The sequence below is a fragment of the Strix aluco genome, chromosome 1, assembly GCF_031877795.1.
Source record: "Strix aluco isolate bStrAlu1 chromosome 1, bStrAlu1.hap1, whole genome shotgun sequence".
In the NCBI taxonomy this organism is placed as follows: domain Eukaryota; kingdom Metazoa; phylum Chordata; class Aves; order Strigiformes; family Strigidae; genus Strix; species Strix aluco.
Genome location: NC_133931.1, coordinates 150,851,334 through 150,871,677, shown reverse-complemented (window position 1 = coordinate 150,871,677; position 20,344 = coordinate 150,851,334). Strand labels below are relative to the sequence as shown.

At 36.9% G+C, this 20,344-nt stretch overlaps 1 protein-coding gene across 9 annotated transcripts in view; it reads right to left on the bottom strand.

The window, feature by feature from the left end:
• ATP2C1 (ATPase secretory pathway Ca2+ transporting 1) overlaps positions 1 to 20,344 on the bottom strand; it is a 66,108-nt gene that overhangs the window by 22,196 nt on the left and 23,568 nt on the right. For all 9 annotated transcript variants that reach the window (XR_012625136.1, XM_074839914.1, XM_074839981.1 and 6 more), the window contains 8 exons: positions 11,600 to 11,710; positions 10,558 to 10,674; positions 8,882 to 8,971; positions 5,998 to 6,033; positions 5,011 to 5,072; positions 4,534 to 4,642; positions 1,422 to 1,577; positions 716 to 784 (listed from right to left, as the gene is read on the bottom strand). Coding sequence is in view for 8 of the 9 variants with exons in the window: in XM_074839933.1 (XP_074696034.1) it covers positions 716 to 784; positions 1,422 to 1,577; positions 4,534 to 4,642; positions 5,011 to 5,072; positions 5,998 to 6,033; positions 8,882 to 8,971; positions 10,558 to 10,674; positions 11,600 to 11,710 (750 nt within the window). In the remaining variant the exon portion in view is untranslated. The remainder of the gene's footprint in view (positions 1 to 715; positions 785 to 1,421; positions 1,578 to 4,533; positions 4,643 to 5,010; positions 5,073 to 5,997; positions 6,034 to 8,881; positions 8,972 to 10,557; positions 10,675 to 11,599; positions 11,711 to 20,344) is intronic.

Genomic DNA, 20,344 nt, shown 5'->3' with positions numbered 1-20,344 from the left:
TAAGGCACTGCAGCTAACATGAGGTCGGTGACGCACTCCTGACACATTTAATGCCCTTAGTTGCTCTGTCTTGGAGGATTTCAGAAGTGTAAACATCTGGGAAAAAAGTGCTGCCTATACCATGCCTGATCATGTCCTGAGAGCTGGAGACAGACTGTCTCCTTATGATCCTACATTGGTCAGGCAGCCAGAGAAGCAGCTAGAAGGCCCTAGATACACAAAGCACTTGATTCCCACGTGGATCACTGTACTGCATTTGTGGGAGTCAAAGGGAGCTTATAAAAGGATAAAGTGGAGATCATGAAGCAGCAGGAGACACATGCATAACCCCAAAATACACTGCTAATCAAGGGAAAGCACAGTCCTGTACCTGCAGCACACAAACCTATCATACAAATCCCATTTACACAAACGTACTTCCACTTGAAAAAAAATACACTTCCATAAATTGCAATGACATTTGTTCCATTGAACAGGTTCAGAATATTATTTTCACAGTTAATATTTTTAGGTCAGCTATGGATATTTTGTGGCACTGAATTCAATTACTACTTTCATGTTCAAGAGCTTAGATTTGTTTCACTAGAGGAAAGAAAAATATTAAAAGCAATGTAATTAAGTTTAACTAAGTGCCTACAGAATAAATTAAAAATTTTCATGAATAAAATATACACTTACATAATATATGACTTTGCTTCTAAATATTCACTCTTACCTCTTCTGCCTGCATCATTTTGAAAACCTCCCCAAATTCAGAGTTTTCTCCTGTTCCAATAACTATCCCCTAAAAAGAAAAAAAACCACAAAAATAAAGTCAATTCAAATCTGAAGTTTAATTTTTAATGTTAGCAGTTGCTCTTGACAGCTTTGACTCAAATAGTGGGCAAATGCTGTTTAGTCTGCTACAATTGTATTAGTTTTGTTTATGAAATTAACTCTTGGCACAAGTAGGGAATAGTTTTGCTAAGAAACATTTTGCCTCTGTGAAACAAATGGCTGTTCCGAGCACTGCTGAAGTATTTAGTAACTACCAGTAATGGAACTCAAAAAGGGTAACACCTATGTAACATTAGCCCCAACTGTATTTTCAAACACGTGAATGTAGTTCTAGAAGCAAAATACCACATCCTAGACAGAAGACTTCCACATCATCTGCTCCCTATAAACTTGAGCTCTCCTGGCCCCAGATTAGTTTTGTTAAACTAGTGTCTGAAAAAGTACCAATGAGAAAAGATCTGCAGTGTATCACTGTAAAGTCTTCTGTATTTCCAGTAAAAATTTCCATTTCTATTGTTTCAGAAAACTCGAAATATATGTAGTCATTAAAGAACATTTCTCAACTGGTAGGTGAACTTTAAAAAGAACTGCCTTCAAATTGTTGAAACGTGGAAAATATTCTTCCCTATCCATAATGATTTTACCTTTGCTTTTCCACATCTGACCAATGTTCCCATGAAAGCAATATTGCTCCTAGAAGTAAGGTCTCCATTCGTTGCTGCTGGCTGAGGAGCTGTAGATTTAGAGCAAGGAGCTGTCTCACCCGTGAGACTGGATTCATCAATAGAGAGGTCCACAGCCTTTGAAAACAAAATAGGTAAAAAAAATGACAATCTTTCATAAGTAGCTGGAAGCGCTAATAGAAGTTTCTCAGTTTTGACCATTAAAAATATATCCAGTTTATTCATATGGTAAGAAGACATGTCAATATCGACCATATTTTAAGGATCAACAAAGCAACAAGCACTCCTACAGAATATTGCAGCAATACAGTAAGCTCTCACTTTGAAGAGTCAATGTTTACTCATAATTTTATGTCCATTCAAGAGGTTGCAACTGTGATGCATTCAGTCAAACAAAATAATTAACTGAGAACGCAAGTGCACACACGTTATCTTCTCAACTCTTCCTCTGTCCACTTCCTCTCACAGTCCATTAAGAACTCTCTAACAAGAACCATTTCATACAGTGGTTTTTGTTCACAAATTCCCTATAGGAAAAATGCTATTCAGGCAACAGTCACATAGACTAGAGGAACAGAAACTGCCTTTTTTTTGGTTTAGGTTTTATTTTTGGTTGGCAGCACGTGGGAGCAGTTAGAGAAGGAAAAGCTAAAAATTAATTGGTCTGTATTAATCAGATGACAGATGAAGAAAATAAAATGTGTGTTCTATAAATATAATCCAAAACAAAAAATAACTTAGTAAAATATAAAATGAAATGTCTTTCCCCAGCTGACATCAATTCGTACATATTAACATACTGACTTTAATAGGTCTTGAACAGAGCCAAAGCCTGAATCATAAAATTCTGCTCACAGAATTTAAGGAAAATAATTTTGCATTATTAAAAAGTATGAAGCCACTATTGGTGACCATATCACTAAATTTCAAGATAACCTTCTCAAGAAAAACAGCATTAAAGGATGTATAATAAAACTGAATTGCCAAAACTCTTTGAAAGGGTATCACTTATAGGAGTAAACAAGATCAGTTATGTTACATTCTGTACCACCATGCTACAGCAGATCACTCCAAGGTTCAAGTTGAGGGTTTTTTGGTGTTTTATTTTGTTTGTTTGGTTTTTTTAAGTGGCATGATAACTCTGATGCACTCCAGTTCTAGCTGGACAACAAAACGAACACAGGCTGCTAGGTCAAAAATAATTTAGTCAGTGTTAAAAGAGGATAGTACCTTTACTAAAGCGCTTTCTGATCAGTCAAACCCCTCTAACTCCTGCTGTTCTCTCAAATAGTGACCAGTGCAGTACTCACTTTTAGAAGAGGGATGCTGGCTCAATAAAGGAAGAGGGACACTTGTCAAAAACTGCAATGAATCTTTCAATCAAAGCCAGAAAAAATGAGTAGCTCCAGAAAGTTCTACAGTAATTTTGTATTTGTGGTGTATTCCTCAGACTTCAAGCTGAAACTGGGATGAAGATTCCACTTTGCTACTGTTCAGATTTAGTCACGAGCTCTGAAACACTTATCAGCACTGCCAAAAAGAGTTGTGTTTAAAGTCTACACTGTTATAGGTATGTTAGCTCTTGATGTAATATTCTGACTTTAGAGAAGATCACCACAAAACTTGATGGACCACTCATTAACATACAAAAAACCTAGCCCAGAAAAGGTCTTCAAATATGTTTTGGAAAACAAGATTGCCTCCACAAGATTAGACCAGCGAAGAAACTTCTCACATGTATGAAAGGCTTCAGAAAGTAAACAGTGCCTAATTACCATTTCTACAATTTTCCAGGACAGTATCAATCAGAATATGCAGAAGAGATCTAGTTCTTTCTCTGATAAGATAGTCTCATGCATATTTTTTTTTAAATCCACCACCCCATAATAATGCCCAGTAGAGACAAGATGAAAATAAGATGGCATGATCTTATTTTCAAATGATCTGCAAGAGTAGTTGAGATAAGGATGGCACAAGTTTTCATCTGCTGTAGCGCTACAGCCAGTTGAGAAATTTCTAATTCCATTTCTGCTTTCCTTTTTAAGAGGTTCAAGCATGCTGCTATCACAGCATGCTATAAGCTCATGAGCAAGAAAGTAGATGTTGCTGCAACAGCGCTTTCATATCAATGCAGAGACTATACAATTGCTGAGGGAAGGAGAAAGTGTTTGCAGTCACAAAAACTAATCCCACTCAAGTATTAACTACACTACAGGGGCTGACAACAGACAATCCAGACAACTTTCTCAAGAGCATCACAAATTTGCCTCAAACTAGTTCATTTAGACTTTGTCCATAAAATGAACAGTGATCAATCCAGTATCAACCATGGATATACTAGGTATACAGCTCATCATATCAAAAAAATTACTTTAACATGATAGATAGCCCAGATACTGGGCAACCTGAGGATGCCCAATCTGACAGAAAAGTAACATGACATTATTCAACCAAAACCATCAAAATAAGCAAGGCAAATATATATACGTTCCATTTCATTTTTAGAGAATCTGCAGTACTATTCTAGTGCTATTGCTTCAACCCAAGCACTTCTAGCAGTACTAAAGTTACAAATTAAATATTTAGTAAACTGGAAGATAGAACAACACACACTGATGAAAAAGAGAGAGAAGATTACACTGGCACAATTTCACTTTTTTTTTTTAATATTCCTTATCAGAGAACACTGAAACTATATCCTAAAGATTAATGTAAATAAAGACTAAAAAAACCTGCAACCAGCTGCCAAAATATCTTATCATTCAGACTGAAAACAACCATTTTACAACATGTTTAACATTGAGGAAAAACAACTAAAATTTTCAAGAATGCATTATTACATGAAATTGGAAAAATTTTTCCTCTCATGTCCTACAGTTAAAAACTACATATATTGTTAAGAATGCACAATTACATTTGGAAAGTAACTATTTCAAAATTTCTATCAAAATAGTTGTGAATTCCAAACAATAACACTTATTGCACTTCAGTATTCAATGGTTATCTTCTCTTCCCCTCTGTCCCACAAAAAGAAAAGTTATTAAATATTAAAGCAATATTAGGCCTCATATACCTCAAACAACCGTAGATCAGCCGGCACTCTGTCTCCAACTGACAGGCAGACTGTATCACCTGGGACTAAATCTCTTGCAAGTGTATGTTCCACCCTACCTTCTCGTACACTGTAGGTAAAGACATGAAGAGCATTAAGAATGTCTTCTCTGGCATTTTGTCCAAGAAAAGCATTCACACTCTTGACTATGCATTGCAATGTTACTGGCTTCAGCAAAATGTTATTTCTAATTTGCTGCTTGCTTCTTAGAAGTTACACATCAGTAACATCATCTGAAGGGTTCAGAGAGGCAATAACGTGGAGTAATTTTTTAGGCTCATAAAACAATCTTTAAAATGAGCAATAGCAAAGCACATTCTGTGTCAGCATAAGAGCTTGATACAAAGGCGATAAGTTCAGTAAAATTTTTTATTTACTCATTTCAGATTAAACTTAATATGACTTAATTTAGGACTGAAAGAACAGGCAATTACATACCAATGGCATTCTGGAGGCACAAGTTTACTAAGCTCTTCAAGAGATTTTTCTGATCTGTACTCCTGCAGAGACATTTAAAAAAAAATAAAGCAGATCATCTTTTTAAAACAGGCAAAATTTAAAAAACAGTAAGATACATCCACATGTACTGAAATTTATCTTACTAGTAAAGTTGTATTAAAGTAATATTCCAAGCAATCAGATAACAGGTGCCCTTCAACAGTGCTGTATTAAACACTTTAAAAAGCAAATACAGTCCAAACACTGAAATATTTACAGATTTGCCTACATGCATTTCTTCTGAAAGAATAGCAGAGGTCCTTTGCATTTTCCTTCAATATCTTCAGATCTTTGTAATACTTGCAGTAATGTTTCTAAACCCAGGGATCAGACACAAGATTAAGTTCTACAGTTTAACAAGGTAGTACCAAAAATATCATTATCATGCTCTTAGCCTCTGGAGAACTAAGGTAACATAACTCATCTCTAACTCAAGAAACAGATTACAGAATTAAGGTAAGCAAAGATATAAAGTACAAACACAAAGCAATTTTGGTTTATGCACACACACACACACAGAGTAAAGCTGTGTATTTACAGAATTAACACAACTTTATGACTTAGAAAGTTACTTAAAGACTTTATTTTTTTTTAATTTCCGTACAAAATTGAAGCCAGAGTTACATTTTCAAAATCTGTTTTATATGAAGTTAAATATTTAAGTACTTCTACACTGCTTATTCTGAGTGCTTCTTTACAAGTACTCCTTTATGGCTGAGTATAATACCAATGTAGATGCATAAATGTCAATGCAGTTAATAAATAGGACAAACCATGCAGTTTAGAAAAGGCAAAAGACTTGGATGAAAGCACAGAGCTCTTTACTCAACCATTCACAGCACAATGCATCAAGACAACTATTTCAGTCTTATAAATAGAAGAGTTTACATAAAAGCAGTAATTTTATTTGGACAACAGCTGTCTTACCTGAACAAAGGCAACCGTAACAACAATGAGTATTGCCTGCAAGAAAACAAAAGCGGGTGAGATAGAATTCCAGATGGCCATGAAAGTAAAGGATCATATTTGGTTTTGCTCAGCCATAGTTGTTACCACATATTAACAATATGATTTGGAAACAAACTTTCTCATGCTCAAAATCACTCTGTATCCCTCAAGTCTGTTATAAAAGCAACGCCATTATTTACATCTGCTCTAGTGATGTCCAAGAACTCAATAACCTGATTTTACTAAAAATAAGATTAATAACTAGGGAGCGATTCTGAAGAAAAACCTCCTCTGCTCCCTGTTTCTAAACAGTGAACAAGAGACAGCAGTGGACAGAGATCTATGAAGGAAACAGAAAAATTGGTCTGAATGAAGTGTGAATGGTGTTCTCTGAACAGAACAAAGGTTAGGAATGCTGTGTTTGTTAACTGTTAACCGCTACAGAGCATTAGGGATGTGGTTTCATTCAAATAACCAGATAACAGAAAGACTAAGAACAAACTGAAGACTAGAGGTAAGGTACCAAGCTGAAGAACAGGTCTGGAGCCCCAAAATATCTCAGCAAGGAGCATAAGAGGAGGACAAGACTCAGGAACTGTCCAATACTCCCAAGGAGTGAGACAGGACACTGAATACACCCCAAACAGCCAAGATCCCAGATATCCCAAACTAAAAAAGCTTAAAAAAAAATTACTCATTAGGAATAATTCAAGTACTAAGGCCTCAATAGCAAGCCTTCATAGTCCCCCATATTACATACAATTCTGGTCACAGCAGTTCAACATAAACATCACGGGGCTTGTAAGCATGTGATGTGAAAGTGAGTGAATGAATGAAGTCTATTACAGGAAGTAACAAAGATCAGTTTTGTGTAAAGTGTCATATTCCCCTTCAATACACTCTCAAATTGGGTTTTGTTACATTAACTGAATTTGTTACTCAAATTGCGTTGTTACACTGATTTCTTACAGAACCATAACACAATATCCACTAATTAGGCCTTTAAAGTACATACAGCAACTGCTAAAAAAATAACCAAGATATTACCATTTTGCAAGAGAAATCTCTCTTGAAGAACTCTTAACTAAATCGAGCACAAACCCAGTAAATCTGCCTTATCTGTGATACTAACGTTAGCCTCACCAACTGAATATTAGGGAATAACTAAATATATTCCATCTTTCCATGGAGTATTTCCACCATAGCTACACGTGTTTCTTTTGGGGGCAATATATTACCTTCTACAGTTCATGCTACCTGACACAGCTTTGCATTCTTAGTCTCACATCAGTCTTCTCAGCTTGTGTCTACATGCAATGGCTTGCATCAAGAAGCAAATATCCTTCAAATGGAAAAAGGTATGTAATTTTTTTTTTTTTAAATCTTCATCAGTTCCCAGTCCAGATCAAAATGTTTTACAATACATCTGTACCAGCAGAGCTAAAAAGATGGTAAAAGCTGCTCAAGCCACCACTGCCACCAAAAGAAATAAACGTCATTGATCTTTAGGAGCAAGTTAGCTTTGTTGCTAAGGCTCTGAGCACAAACATACAGCCACAGGAAAATTGCACTATCTTCTGAAAATGAAGCAAAACAAATATTCACTAGGTGATAAAGTGGGCATTAATAGCAACAAGACTAAACAAGTAGGCTAGTCAGAAGTTAGACAGAAACCATAACTGATGCACTTTAACTCAGCCACACTTTTTCTCCATATTTTAAGACACCCCTACTAACGTTTATGAGGCTGCTGAAAGATTCCGTCTCAGGTTGTAGCACAGAATGCAGAAATTACTGCTCCCTTACACTAACCGCCCTATTCTCTTCTCACTGCCTTGCTCAAGAGGGTTAGAAAACAGACTTAAGGGCACTAACAAAGGAAAAACCAAGAAATAATTCAACTTTCAGCTGCAATAATTAAATACATTTCATAACACAATAGTTTACCTAAATCCAACTTAGGAACACAACAAACCATTCCAAACTAACACTATACTCACATTCAAAATTGCATGGTTTTTCTTAAAGAAGCTACATAGTTTATCTTCCAAAGAAAACTACTCTTTTTAAGGAATTAGAGGGGTTAGGAGCAAACTTCCAGTTACCTTGAGTTAATTACAAAAGTAAAACTCAACATAGAGAGTGTGGAGGTCAGCCAAGACAAAAAAGAGCTAGAACTTGCCTCTGATCATACAGAAATCCCTATTTTCAGTTATTGCCTATCACCCCACAAAGGTCAAAGGGATTATGATTTTCTTCTCTGTCATTTGCAATGACAAATGTTTAGTAGTACTATGTTTGGCTCACCAGTTTAGCACCCTATTTAACTGCAAATGTCTACCAAAAATTCATTATTTCAGCTTCTCTCCTGCTATTTCTAGAGAGTTCAGGTTACATTTCTTTTTAAAGTATTAAAAGATTACATCTTTCAAGTAAATTCACAGAAGGCTTACGTTGGTTTCAATTTAATGGTTGGACTAGATCATCTTCAAGGTCTTTTCCAACCTTGATGATTCTGTGAATTTGAAATGAATGCATAATATAAGATAAAAATTACACAAAATACACCAAAAGTTGCTCCTCTCAACAAATGCCTAAAGACAGGCATTTCAACCAATGAAAGAGTAAAGATGCAAGATGCAGCCAGATAATTATTTGTTGATGTATTTTAATATGTACTACTATCAGTCAAAAAAACCCCAAAATCCAGTCACAAACTAAACAGATGTAATGACAGCATACAAATCAAAGTCATTAATTAGAATCAAGTGATCCCATCCCACACTGCCATTCACGTGATGTTGAAAGTACATGCGGTCACTCATTCTGAAGCAGTCCCAAAGATAAAATTTTAGTTCCTTACCACAGTGATACTGACAGCATCATCAAACTGATGCATTAAAACACTGATGACTGCAGATGCCAGGAGAAGCATAATAAGGGGATTTTTAAACTGAAATAAAACAGAACAGTAATTCAGCAATACTCTTGACAGAAAGACCATTTTATCTACCCCTCAAAGCACATTGGATCTATTTTTGAAACACATTATTCTATAATTAAAATATTTCTAACCTACCTGTACAAAGAATATCTGACTCTGTACAGTTCAGATGTTTACTTGAGGGGTTTTTTTAAATCAAAGACCTTGAATAGACCATATTTAATACATAACAGGAAAAAATGGTTTCTTACATTTCTTGATTCACATTAAGACAAAAAGAATAATCTCCTATATTTATTTAAACTGTATTTAAACAAACAAAACCAAGCCTGAAATATATTAAAAATGACTTTGAGGTAACAGGCTGATCCCATTCCCAACAACTGACCACTATCAATGCAGCAATGTATTTCATAACTTTCAATTCATGACTTCTTGTTTTACAAGATACAAGTTCTCTTTTTAGATCATATGCTTTTTTCAGATTTCTAAGGCTAAAATAATAAAGGATCTTGCTTCTACATGACAGCTGGTTGCTAACACAGTAATTTTTTTGCAAAGTGTTAACAAAAAAGAACATTCCTACAATTAAAGGGAAGAACATTATAAAAGCACAGATGATGAGCACATTCAAAGCGAATACGTATCTTAATTCCTACCTAAAATAGACTTGGATAATATTCTTTAGAAGTGTTCTGATGTATCTGACTAATTTGACACTACACATGGAAAAATAAAGCATTAATGCCAGAGGACAGTTAGTATGTGATGATGTTCTCACTGCTATCATCTGCAGAGCGCTGAATATCTTTTTTAGTCACGCCCAAGTAAAACAGTTTCTCTATTCTAACCATCTATTACTTCAGAATTTACCCTAGAATTTAACTGCACTGCTGCTCAGACAAGGTGCAGGAAATATTGACCAAAATGTTTAACATTACAGATTCATTAGAAAAATCTTCTGTGTGAAAATATGCTGTAAATATCTTGTGTGGCTGGGGGGTGGGAAGGGTAGGCAGGAGAAAGTAGTGACACTTCCACACCATTTCAGGAAGCTGCATGCACATATATATATGAGATAAATCACAGTGATAGGAAAAAAATTCACACTTGACTTTTGCCAGTTCTGCTTAACACCAGAATCAAGGCTGGCCCCACATCCACCCTCAGTTCAAAGGCAGCAGTTTTGCTTTTTAAAATTTCCTTTACCTATCAAGTTATTCTTATGTTCCACTTAAATATTTACCAACAGTCATATGCATCTGTGTCTGACCTTAGTGCGATTCACGCTCAAGTCTTTGCCTACAGGGAACTTTATTCTGCTTCTCCAGCCCTCAGGATAGTTATGGATGGTACCTTTTGGCTAGTTATGAACATACATTCAAGAATAAATCATGTCATTAAAACACTGGCATGTACTTAAATAAAAGCTTTTTCACTAGGTAAATTAAATTACAGAAGTTGCAATTTCCTATTCTACTAGAGTTTCCACACTTTTATCAAAAAATGTTCAGGCACATAGAAGGTAAGTAACAAAGAGCAAAACTACTGACAAGTATTAAAACCGAAAAAGCAGAAAGGACAAAAATCTTAACCTGGGAAATATATTTTTTCCACAGTGGTTCATCTTCACTAATATCAAATTCATTCCATCCATGGAATGCCCGTCTATGACAAACTTCACAGTTTTTTAAGCCATTCTGAAGATTAGCCTATTAAATATGCAAAGAATAACACAGTCAGCAATTACACTGATAAGCTAGACTTCAGAATAAATTCCAACACCAAAACATATAGCCTTAGATTATACAAATTTGGCCAACATCACAAAGACAAGTTTGATACTAACGTTTGTACGACAATAAGAGCTAACTACCTACTATTTTAAAACTCAGTTTGGCAGAAATTCTTAAGAGATTCAACAAAAAATTCACAGAACTACAGAAGCAGATGCTGTTTCACATCTTTAAATGATTGCCGATTTTCCCTGCAGAAGACTCTTCAACAAGTTGAACTGTGGGCATAGTTCAGACTCTTGAGGATTATGTCAGGAATTCAGTTACTCAGCCACATGACAGCAATAGCTTCAAAGTATTGAGCTGTCAGTGACCAACATTTATCACGGTGTACTCCTCAAGCAGTCAAGCATACAGAAAATGAAAAAAGACCATCTATCATGAAAATTAACCCAGATTCAGTGGTTCATAAATCTGTCAATGGGTAGCTTTCTCAATCCTGTTCCTCCACTTAAAATAGAGGCTACCAAAATAAATTAAGGACATTAAGGATTCCTTAGAGAAACGGAAGCAATAGCTATGAAAAATAGGACAGAATTTTTAGGAAGACTGACTCTAGGATTTTTATTAACAAAAAGCAACCTTCAAAGCATACAGAAATCCAAACATTTTCAAGTTAAATCTCAACCGCTGTCCAAATACCTAATTTTTTGGAAAACATTAGAGATAGAGCATTTCAAGTAACAATTTACAAATCAGCAGGCTTTTAGAAGTAGACAATAGCTAATATCAAACTGCATGATAATGCATAGACTTTCAGTGACAAGATCTGTCCTTAAAAAATATTAAACTTACTGTTTGGTAACATCAGCACATTCTTAAGACATGCAAAACCACCTACTTGCAGAATGCTTGCTACTTCATCAACTGGCAATTCACTTGCTTTTTTTGAAGACAGTACAGGAATCATTGTCTCATTGTCACCATCAGGGATTTTTTGAAGACGTGCAACCTAAGAAACAAAACCAAAGTCTGAAGGGAAGGAGAGCACTAACATTTCATTTCAAACAACACAGACCAGAGCAATGCAGTATTAATGCCATTAAAAAGGTAGCTTTTGGTAACCACTGCACTTAAAAAAAAATCTGTAATTCAGCTTATTTTCATGCAGTACCACCTGCAATACTAAAAGAAAACACTGGACATGCAACTGAGAAGACTAATTTCTGTAATGACGTTCAGTGATGACAAAGATCCTAACAGTTAAATATATTCATAATCCTTTAGCTCATTATTATCAATACCTGGTCAGAAAGTAAACACTCCAGATAAATTTCACTCCCTGCCCTTACTTACTACTCATTAATGAAGGTGGTCTAAGCAGGCCTATTTACATTTTCTTGTACACAAAGAAAGGAGAAACAACATTAAGAAAACCTCAAACAAGAGCACAGATGCAAGTGAAGTCATAAAACCTGACTACAATACAAAAGCTTCAAGTCAATGCTATAAAAAGTAATGTTTTCCTGTAATTTTAGGAAGTTGAAGTTTTGTGAACTGCAGAACAGCACAACAGCAACATTGATTGTACAGCTCAGCACTGTTTTGATATTTAATGAGGCTTCAGAGTTTCCTAATTCTTCCTTATTAAATGAGAAGCTGGAGTGGTACTCTTTCTTTCCCCTCACTCTCTTACTGCACCCAGAATTAATATCTTGTCCATCGTGCCACATACACATCATCCCTCTATTAACTGGAAGACACCTAACATGCAAACATGCACACCACAGAAATGGTTTTCCCCTTATATTTGCAGAGAATTTGAATAGGTGGTTTTATACTTTAAAAAATAATTCTTGTTTGTATAAATCTCCTCTATGGATGCTGAGGCTTAAAAATGTAAGATAAAGTACTTCAAGATGACAATACATTAAAAGATTCCAGCATTTTTATGCCCTAAAGAAGGTATGACAATATTCATTTTCTATACCGCACACTGTTTGCCATGTACTCAAATACGATAGCTGAGATTAATTCAACTCTATTTGTTCTTCTAGCTGCTTACCTAAATAGACTCCACAAAGACTTCATCCCAGGGGCCCAAGGGAACAATTAACAAAGGTGAAAGTGCTACAGTTGGAACTCACATGCCTTTGCTTTCAACAGAAACCCTTGGAAACTCTCTACACTTCCATGTAGTTCCTAGTGAGACAGTAAACAAGACTTGCTCCTTCACTGTAGTTCTAAGAAAGAAGGTCTAGAGCCCAAGATGAGAGGCAGGGCGATAGGGGTGGGGGTTTGAGCTCTGGGGCAAGGGGGACGGCAGACGAAAGAACTGCACCTTGACAATGTGTTTACTGGCCTTCAAAGAGGGGGACCCCCTTGGGCCCCACTCAGCTTTCTGTAGCTGGAAGCCAGTGGGACTCAGCAGCAGGCTGCTGGAGTGCAGCTCAGCAGGGGCTGAGAATGGAAGCTCGGCTAGGGTCTGCCAGGCTCTGCCACACCTCCACTCCAGTTCCAATATCCCATTCCACTGAAAGAGCTTTGTTTTGTTCTTTGCTATCCTTTTATCGATACAGTTATACAAAGACCACAGTTGGAAAGTCTGTGGCCAGATTTTTAGAGTATTATGAAATATGTGACTTAAATATGCTTTAGCATTGGTTAGGTACTTACTGAAACCTTAAGTCATTGGTGTCAGTCTTCTTTAAAAATGATGGTGAATATACATTATTATACAATATATACATTTACAAAAGTTACCATTTCCAAATATATGTTTCAAATAGACAAGGAATTAAGTCAAAAATATTTCAGAAGATAAACAAAATCATGAGTATAATTGTTCATAACAAGAGGTCTTTTTACAAAACCCAGGGGTAACAAGCCCTCACACCAACAAGGTTACACTATTCTGGACTAGAGGGACAAACATTTGCTCCACAGTTTAAGGCTTGTCACAGAACACAGCATCATAAGACTCCCTCTACAAAACCGTATTATTAAAGCAACTTAAGCTGACCACAACAGCAGCAGAATGGCGGGTATTTCAGTTAGGAAGAATGCAGACGTTGTGACCCTAAGCCTTACAAAATACTCTTTGGTACATACAAGTGCATTTCCCTAAAACTTCGTCGTGGGGAGTGATGCACCATCATGACTGCTCAGTCTCCCATGCAGACAGACAGCCTTTGGTTAAGTGTACCACCACTGTTACCAGCATCCGTGAAGCACTTGACACTCACAAGATTCAGCCCCTAGGAAGAAACAGTTCCATTCAAATTCACCTATTCTGCAATTAAGAACACACCCAGTTACAGCTGCTGTTAAACCTACACATGCAAACCAATACTGAGTTAAATCACTTCAGCTCTCAGGAAATTGCCATTGGAGATGATCACTTTTCATACTTGAAATGGTTATACTTAATTTTGTTTGGATTTTAACCTTACTTCTATTTCAGTTTTCTTGGATCACTCTTTTCTAAAGCAAACATTCACCCAGAATTTTGCCACAATCTCCCCTGTTTGATAAAACACCCTATGGAACTACGAGCTCATGTTCTTGTCTTTAAGGTTTCCCATCCTAAAGTACTAGCTTTTGGTATTTTTTTTTTTTAAATAGATACTACATTCATGGTATTAGCTACCAAACACCAGAGTTTAGGGCTGTAAACCATTAAGCCTAAGAGCTGTTTCAAAACAAACCCACAAATATATGACTTTGACCAAGATGACTCCACATTCTTAGCAAAAATGCTAGGCAACCAAGCTTTCACACTAAGAGTAGGCAGAAATGAACTGACAGCCATTACAAATTTTAGTGCTGAGAAAAAATCTTTTTCCCTGTACCAACTGACATGGCTGCTAAACACAAATAACAATTCAAAAAAAGGATACATAACTGATCATTTCCCTAATATTACCAATTAGGAGTTCAGAAAGTCTAATAACAAGCTTTTTTAGGATATTTTAAGAAGTTAAATATCCTTAAATAGAAATGTTCAAGTACTCTCAGAGATCAAGCTTTTCCAAATAAATCTTCATTAGTGCAGAAGAACTGAGCTACAACAAAGCCTATTTTGACAACCTTTTTGTGAGACTCAAAAAGTCATTGATTTTGAATGTGTGTTTCAATCATATTATCTCCCACTTTTACAAAGAACACTGTACCATATGCAGTGAAAAAAGTCTACAGAGAAAATCTGGTATAGGATTAGAAAAATAAAGGCTCAGAAGATCTTTTTATAGCCAGCTCCTTTCTCTAGATAGAAATTACGTATTGTAAGACAATTCTGAATGGATCCTCATCTAATTTCTCAAAAACCTCTACAATCTGTGTAGATTAAGCTACACTTGTAGCTCAGGAAAGAACAGTTCCAAATATCTAACACCTTGCCACCAATTAAATTCAATTGCTTAGCCAATGAGAAACTGACCACTGTGTATCCTTCATCCCTACCTTCCAAAATATAAGGTGGGTTACACCAACAGATTTAGGTCCAAAAAAATAGTTGGAAAAAGTGCTTGCTATCTGCTAGAACACAGTAACTATATTCAAGCAAAGAATTTTGCCTTTACTATGCATTACTTCCACAAAGCAAGAGAAAGATTACTTACTCAATACTGTCAACCAAGTGCTCTACAGTCTTTCGCACTCCTGCCCAGATCTGCACACTGGAGGATCTGGGCTTCTGCAACACCTTTTAGCGTATTCAGCAGAAGCTATCCCCAAACCCACAGTGTTCTATATTAAAGGAGTCAACCCACATATAGTAAGATGTCTTCCCATCCTATCTTGCAATTAATTTTCAAGCATCTATCAGCTGATACCTTAAAACACTTCAGTATTTCATTGCAGGGCAAGTTTTTATACGGATAATTGGGCTAAGAAATTATACCGGCCTATGCTGCTATATTAGGTAGGCAGCACGTACATTATGACTGAAGCTTCTGGAGCTATGACTACAGCTTCCCATTCCTCACTTTTAGCTAACTCTACCAAGGAATAAAGAAGCAGGATGCTAACTAACAAAAACAAATAGCCGCCTCAGGAAAGACTTTTCTCGGACCACTTCCAGTGTACACACCACCATTTCTAGGCCAAGAAATATGCATCAATCATATGACCACAGAACAGTGACCGAAGTATGTTTATCAAAATTAATACAAATTTGTCTGGAAGGCTTACATTACCAGAAATTCAGAGTTCCCTTCTTTTCTCTAATGAAAAATCTAGTTAACAATAACATGTTACTGTTTCTTCTTCCTCATATGCTACAAAAGTCTGCCTACCCTCTTTCTACCATGACCAATACCAAGTACCAGCAACTTTACCATTGTTTCTCAGCTTACCAGGAAGAGTCCATTATCAATCAGCAAGGCTCACTGACACTGAGATACATTTACAATTATTTTTAAGAGGACATTTTAGCTCTACTTACTCAAAGAACGCAAATGGCAGGACCTACATTCACTGAGAGCAGTCTAAAAATTTAGAACACTCTCATGGCAAAATCTATTTTTAGACAGACTTGTGACCAAAACACTTTGGCTAATTAGCTAATATAAAGTCCTGTAAATGTTACATGCAGTTACTCAACTGACCTACAAGTGCAAAATACAAAGGTGGTGTACAAAGAAAACTACAGAGAACAGTAAAAGTGAAAAAAAACCCAGAAGTTTACTAAACAATGAAATTTAAGTTGAGGTACTTAAAGAAAAATGCTGATTCTTTCTTTGAGAAGTTCCTTCAGAAACCTGAGAGACAGGAACACAGGTTTAAGCACTCTACTCTTGGAAAGAATTGTTTACCCAACCACACAAGAAGTCTCCCTGGCAAACTGCAGGTTAGTAGAGCCAGTTCTCAGGAAACACTTGTGGCCCAACTGGAAATCGAAAAAGACAACTAGAAGCATTGACTCAGCACACTTTCCAATATCTGCCTCTTAACCATACCTATCACTTTCTTCTCAATCTTCCCATCCATCTGAACAGCTGATTAAGTCAGGCTGAATCTCCCCATCAGTCCCTGTAAAACAACCCCCTTCAAGTCAATTCAAGCACTATGAAGACTTTTTGACTTGTTCGTAGTGATCAACCTGTAAGACTATTATTGTACAAGCAGTTAGTGACCCCCATCCAGGTATATGCCTCTGTATCGTGGATACCACGCAATCACTACTGAATCATGTTGTGTCTAATCAATAGTAAAATTAATGAATGTACACATAATCAACGTGTAATTAATCAATGTGCATTTAATCTTAAGTATATGTACAGTATGTTGTCTTTTCCACTTGAAATATTACATGCTTCTGCACAGGAACTGCACCTTTATTAATAAGTATATTAGAGCCTGTTGTCCAAAGGACACTTCAAAGCCCATGTTCCAGACCCAACTGTTATCAGTGATTGATGAATCTGTACTGTGAGCAAAACCCCATAAGAGTACTAGTGAACTCAGAGCAAATGAGGTCCACTGTGTGCCATGCCCTGACCAGAGATCCATTCAAAGCCTTATCGTCTCAGGGTTCCCAGCATGAGAAAGGACACATGATTTTACACCTTGCTATCATCTTTTCCAAGTTATTAATAGGCACAAACTCTTGCAAGGCAGATCACTTTCTCATTGGGATCTCAAATGAATCAGCACTTCCTCACCCACCATAAGAATTAGCTTCCATTTTTTATCTACCTTCCCTGCCCCGAAAAAAATGACCGTGTTCAACATCATAACAAAAAAGTGTTTCACTGAACACAAACCAGATGGGAACTTACAAGCTTCCCATTTCCTGTAATTTCTGTATGATCAAACTATATGTGATGCATACTAAAAGGTTGAGAAAGCTCAGATCCTAACCAAACATGTTCTTCTCCAGTTCTGTACAATTCAGAGCCAGGATGGAGGATGCAGAGTGATAACACCAGATAGATCAACTACTACAGATATCTGTGCACACAGTAACATAATAAAATGCCAGCGTTTACCTGTTCTGCACTGTCTGGCATTCTGAAAGCACACAGGGCTAGAGATCAACTAGATGTCAATGGGCATAGAGGCCTGAGTCTCCATGTGTATGCACAGGGACTCTGGAAACAGCTCCCGCTAGGCAAAGGCTCTTGGCTGTGAAAGGTATCTTTAAGGAAGAGACTCTACCCAGAACAGAAGTAATCCTCTTTTCTGCCAGTTCCATCAGACATGAAGCATCAGTGCAGTCTTCTCCTACTCATTAGGACATGGTGGCTAGAGGTTCTGGAGATCCGGATCTTCAACCATCATCTTCTCCATCTTCAAACTCACCATTTAAACAGGTGATTGCTCAGCATCATGCCTGTGATTCCACAAAGTCACTTTCTAACGATGACCTTAAAAATATCTATTTCACTAGGTGCTTCTGCCATTTTTGCCTCCCCCATTTGTCTAGAAGGCAAGGTGCTCCTAGAACCTCAGTACAGGTCCCAGCCACAGAAGAATGACCAAATGATGACAAGACACAGCAAAAAGCCAAGCACAAAAAAAAAGCATAAGGCACACTCAATAGTTACAGTAAGTCTGCACACCCAGAAGAAAAGCCCAGATGCATATCAGGATTCCAAAAGTGGAGGCAGGGCAGAGAAGAGCACACAAAGAGCTCTCAGACCATTCTGGAACAAGCAATACCCAACGTGGTTGTGACTATAATGCAATTTCCTTCATGAAATTCCACCAGACTTTAACTGGAATTAAATCTCCAGAGAAATTTACCAGTTAGGCTAACAGAAGCAGGTGGAAGTATCTGGCTGTGGTGGGTACAGATTTAATAAAATAAATAAAAATCAGTGCAATCAAGTTCACAAACTATAAATGCAGACAAGCTACAAACTTATCTTCATTAGGTAAAACCTATTTTTTACTGTCTTATTCTTGGCTTTCAAACTAATTTGTCTATATTTTAATGATGTGCATAAAATTGGAAGTTATATTCAGGAAGGCTTCATCTATGCAGCCCGCATTGATATAGTTGTGTGTCCCTCATATGCGACTAAATCTACTTCCAGTATTCTCAACTAGCAGTTTCTCTAATGAGCCTGGAAACCCTGTAAATTTAGATACAAAAAATACTCAAATACTGTGACTGACCAATAACAGAAGGCTCAGAGGAGATGCGATGCTCCCATTAAGCTTAGGAAATAACATAGGGTGTGCCTAACCACAGCTGTTGCAAAAAAGGCTAACTTTACCTCAACACAATGGGGACTGGAGGGTGGCCCTTGCTTTGGATAAACAACTGTGTCAGTTGAGTGGATCAACTGCTGGTGTAAATGTTCCTCCCGGATTTCATCAAAAGAATGTGAATGTCCAAGTTAGCCAGAGCAGCATGGGGGGTTGCAGATGTGGCTCAGACCAACATATGCACTGAACAACCAACAAAATTTCAAAGAGAGCAACAGGCTTGAGCTGGTTTCAACCCACATATTCCTTCCTGGCAACTGGGGTTGCCCAGCATCATGACGGTGAGCATATTACAGAGACCAGCAATGGGAATCACACTGGTATTGCGGTTGAACTGTGTATTGCAATGTCTATATTTTGCTAAGTGTAACTTACAAAATATACTGGAAACATAGTGCAAATGTGTCACTCTGCTAAATCAGAAATCCCACATAACATCAAATATCTTCATATACACACATTTGATATTAAACATTACACTCTCCATATGGGGATTATCTAAAAGAACCTAGTTGGAGAGTATTATACTCTGTCGAATACCTTTATGGGAAATAATTCTGCTTTCTTAGAACAACTAGTAAAGTGCCAACATTCATACAACACAAATATCCACAACCAATTTGCAAAAACAGTATTTTACTTGCCCCTGCAAAGAGCTGTCCCTTCCCACCCCCAAAAGGTTGAACTCTGCAGACTAACGAGCCACTTGTTTTCTACCAGGCACTGTTTGCTCAGGATAAGGAATAGTTTTTGAAGGCTTTGAAGTTGCTGTTTACTATCTTCATTTGAATGGACTCCTTTGGAAAAGTGAGATGATTTTTCACTTCTGGGGAAACAGCTGAAGCATCCCTGTATTCTAATATTAGAGAAATATGTTTCTATTCAACAGTATTTTAGTTTAAACATTTTACCAGGAGTTCCCACATCAAAGCAAGTGCACACAGAAAAGGTCTGTCTCAAAAAAAGCCAGAAGGAAAGAGAAATGCTAATTTGCATTAATGAGTTCTCCTTGCAGAGTAATTTCTATCCTGGGAGGTCACATAGTTTCAGCCCCTTGCTATTGTGTGTTATTTCATAAGACTTCACAGAAAAAGGACAATATTCAACCTGGCACAGACACTACCCATTAACCAAAGAAATATAAATACTCAAATGATGAGAACAACCTGCTAAGCTGCCCCCTAAGCCTAAAAAGAACTACCTTGTATTCAAGTACTATTTCAGCTGTACTTAGGACTCTCACTATGGCCAACAACCAGCCATAATGCAGAACTATACTCTTGGTGCACAACACATCTGCATTTCTGACCAATGAAGAAACAGAAATCTGAATGCTGGCACCAACCGTCTTAAATCTCAAGGTACGCCCAATCTTAAAACTTGTAAATATTTAAGAAAGAGACCTATCCCAATCCATCTACTTCAGGCAGTG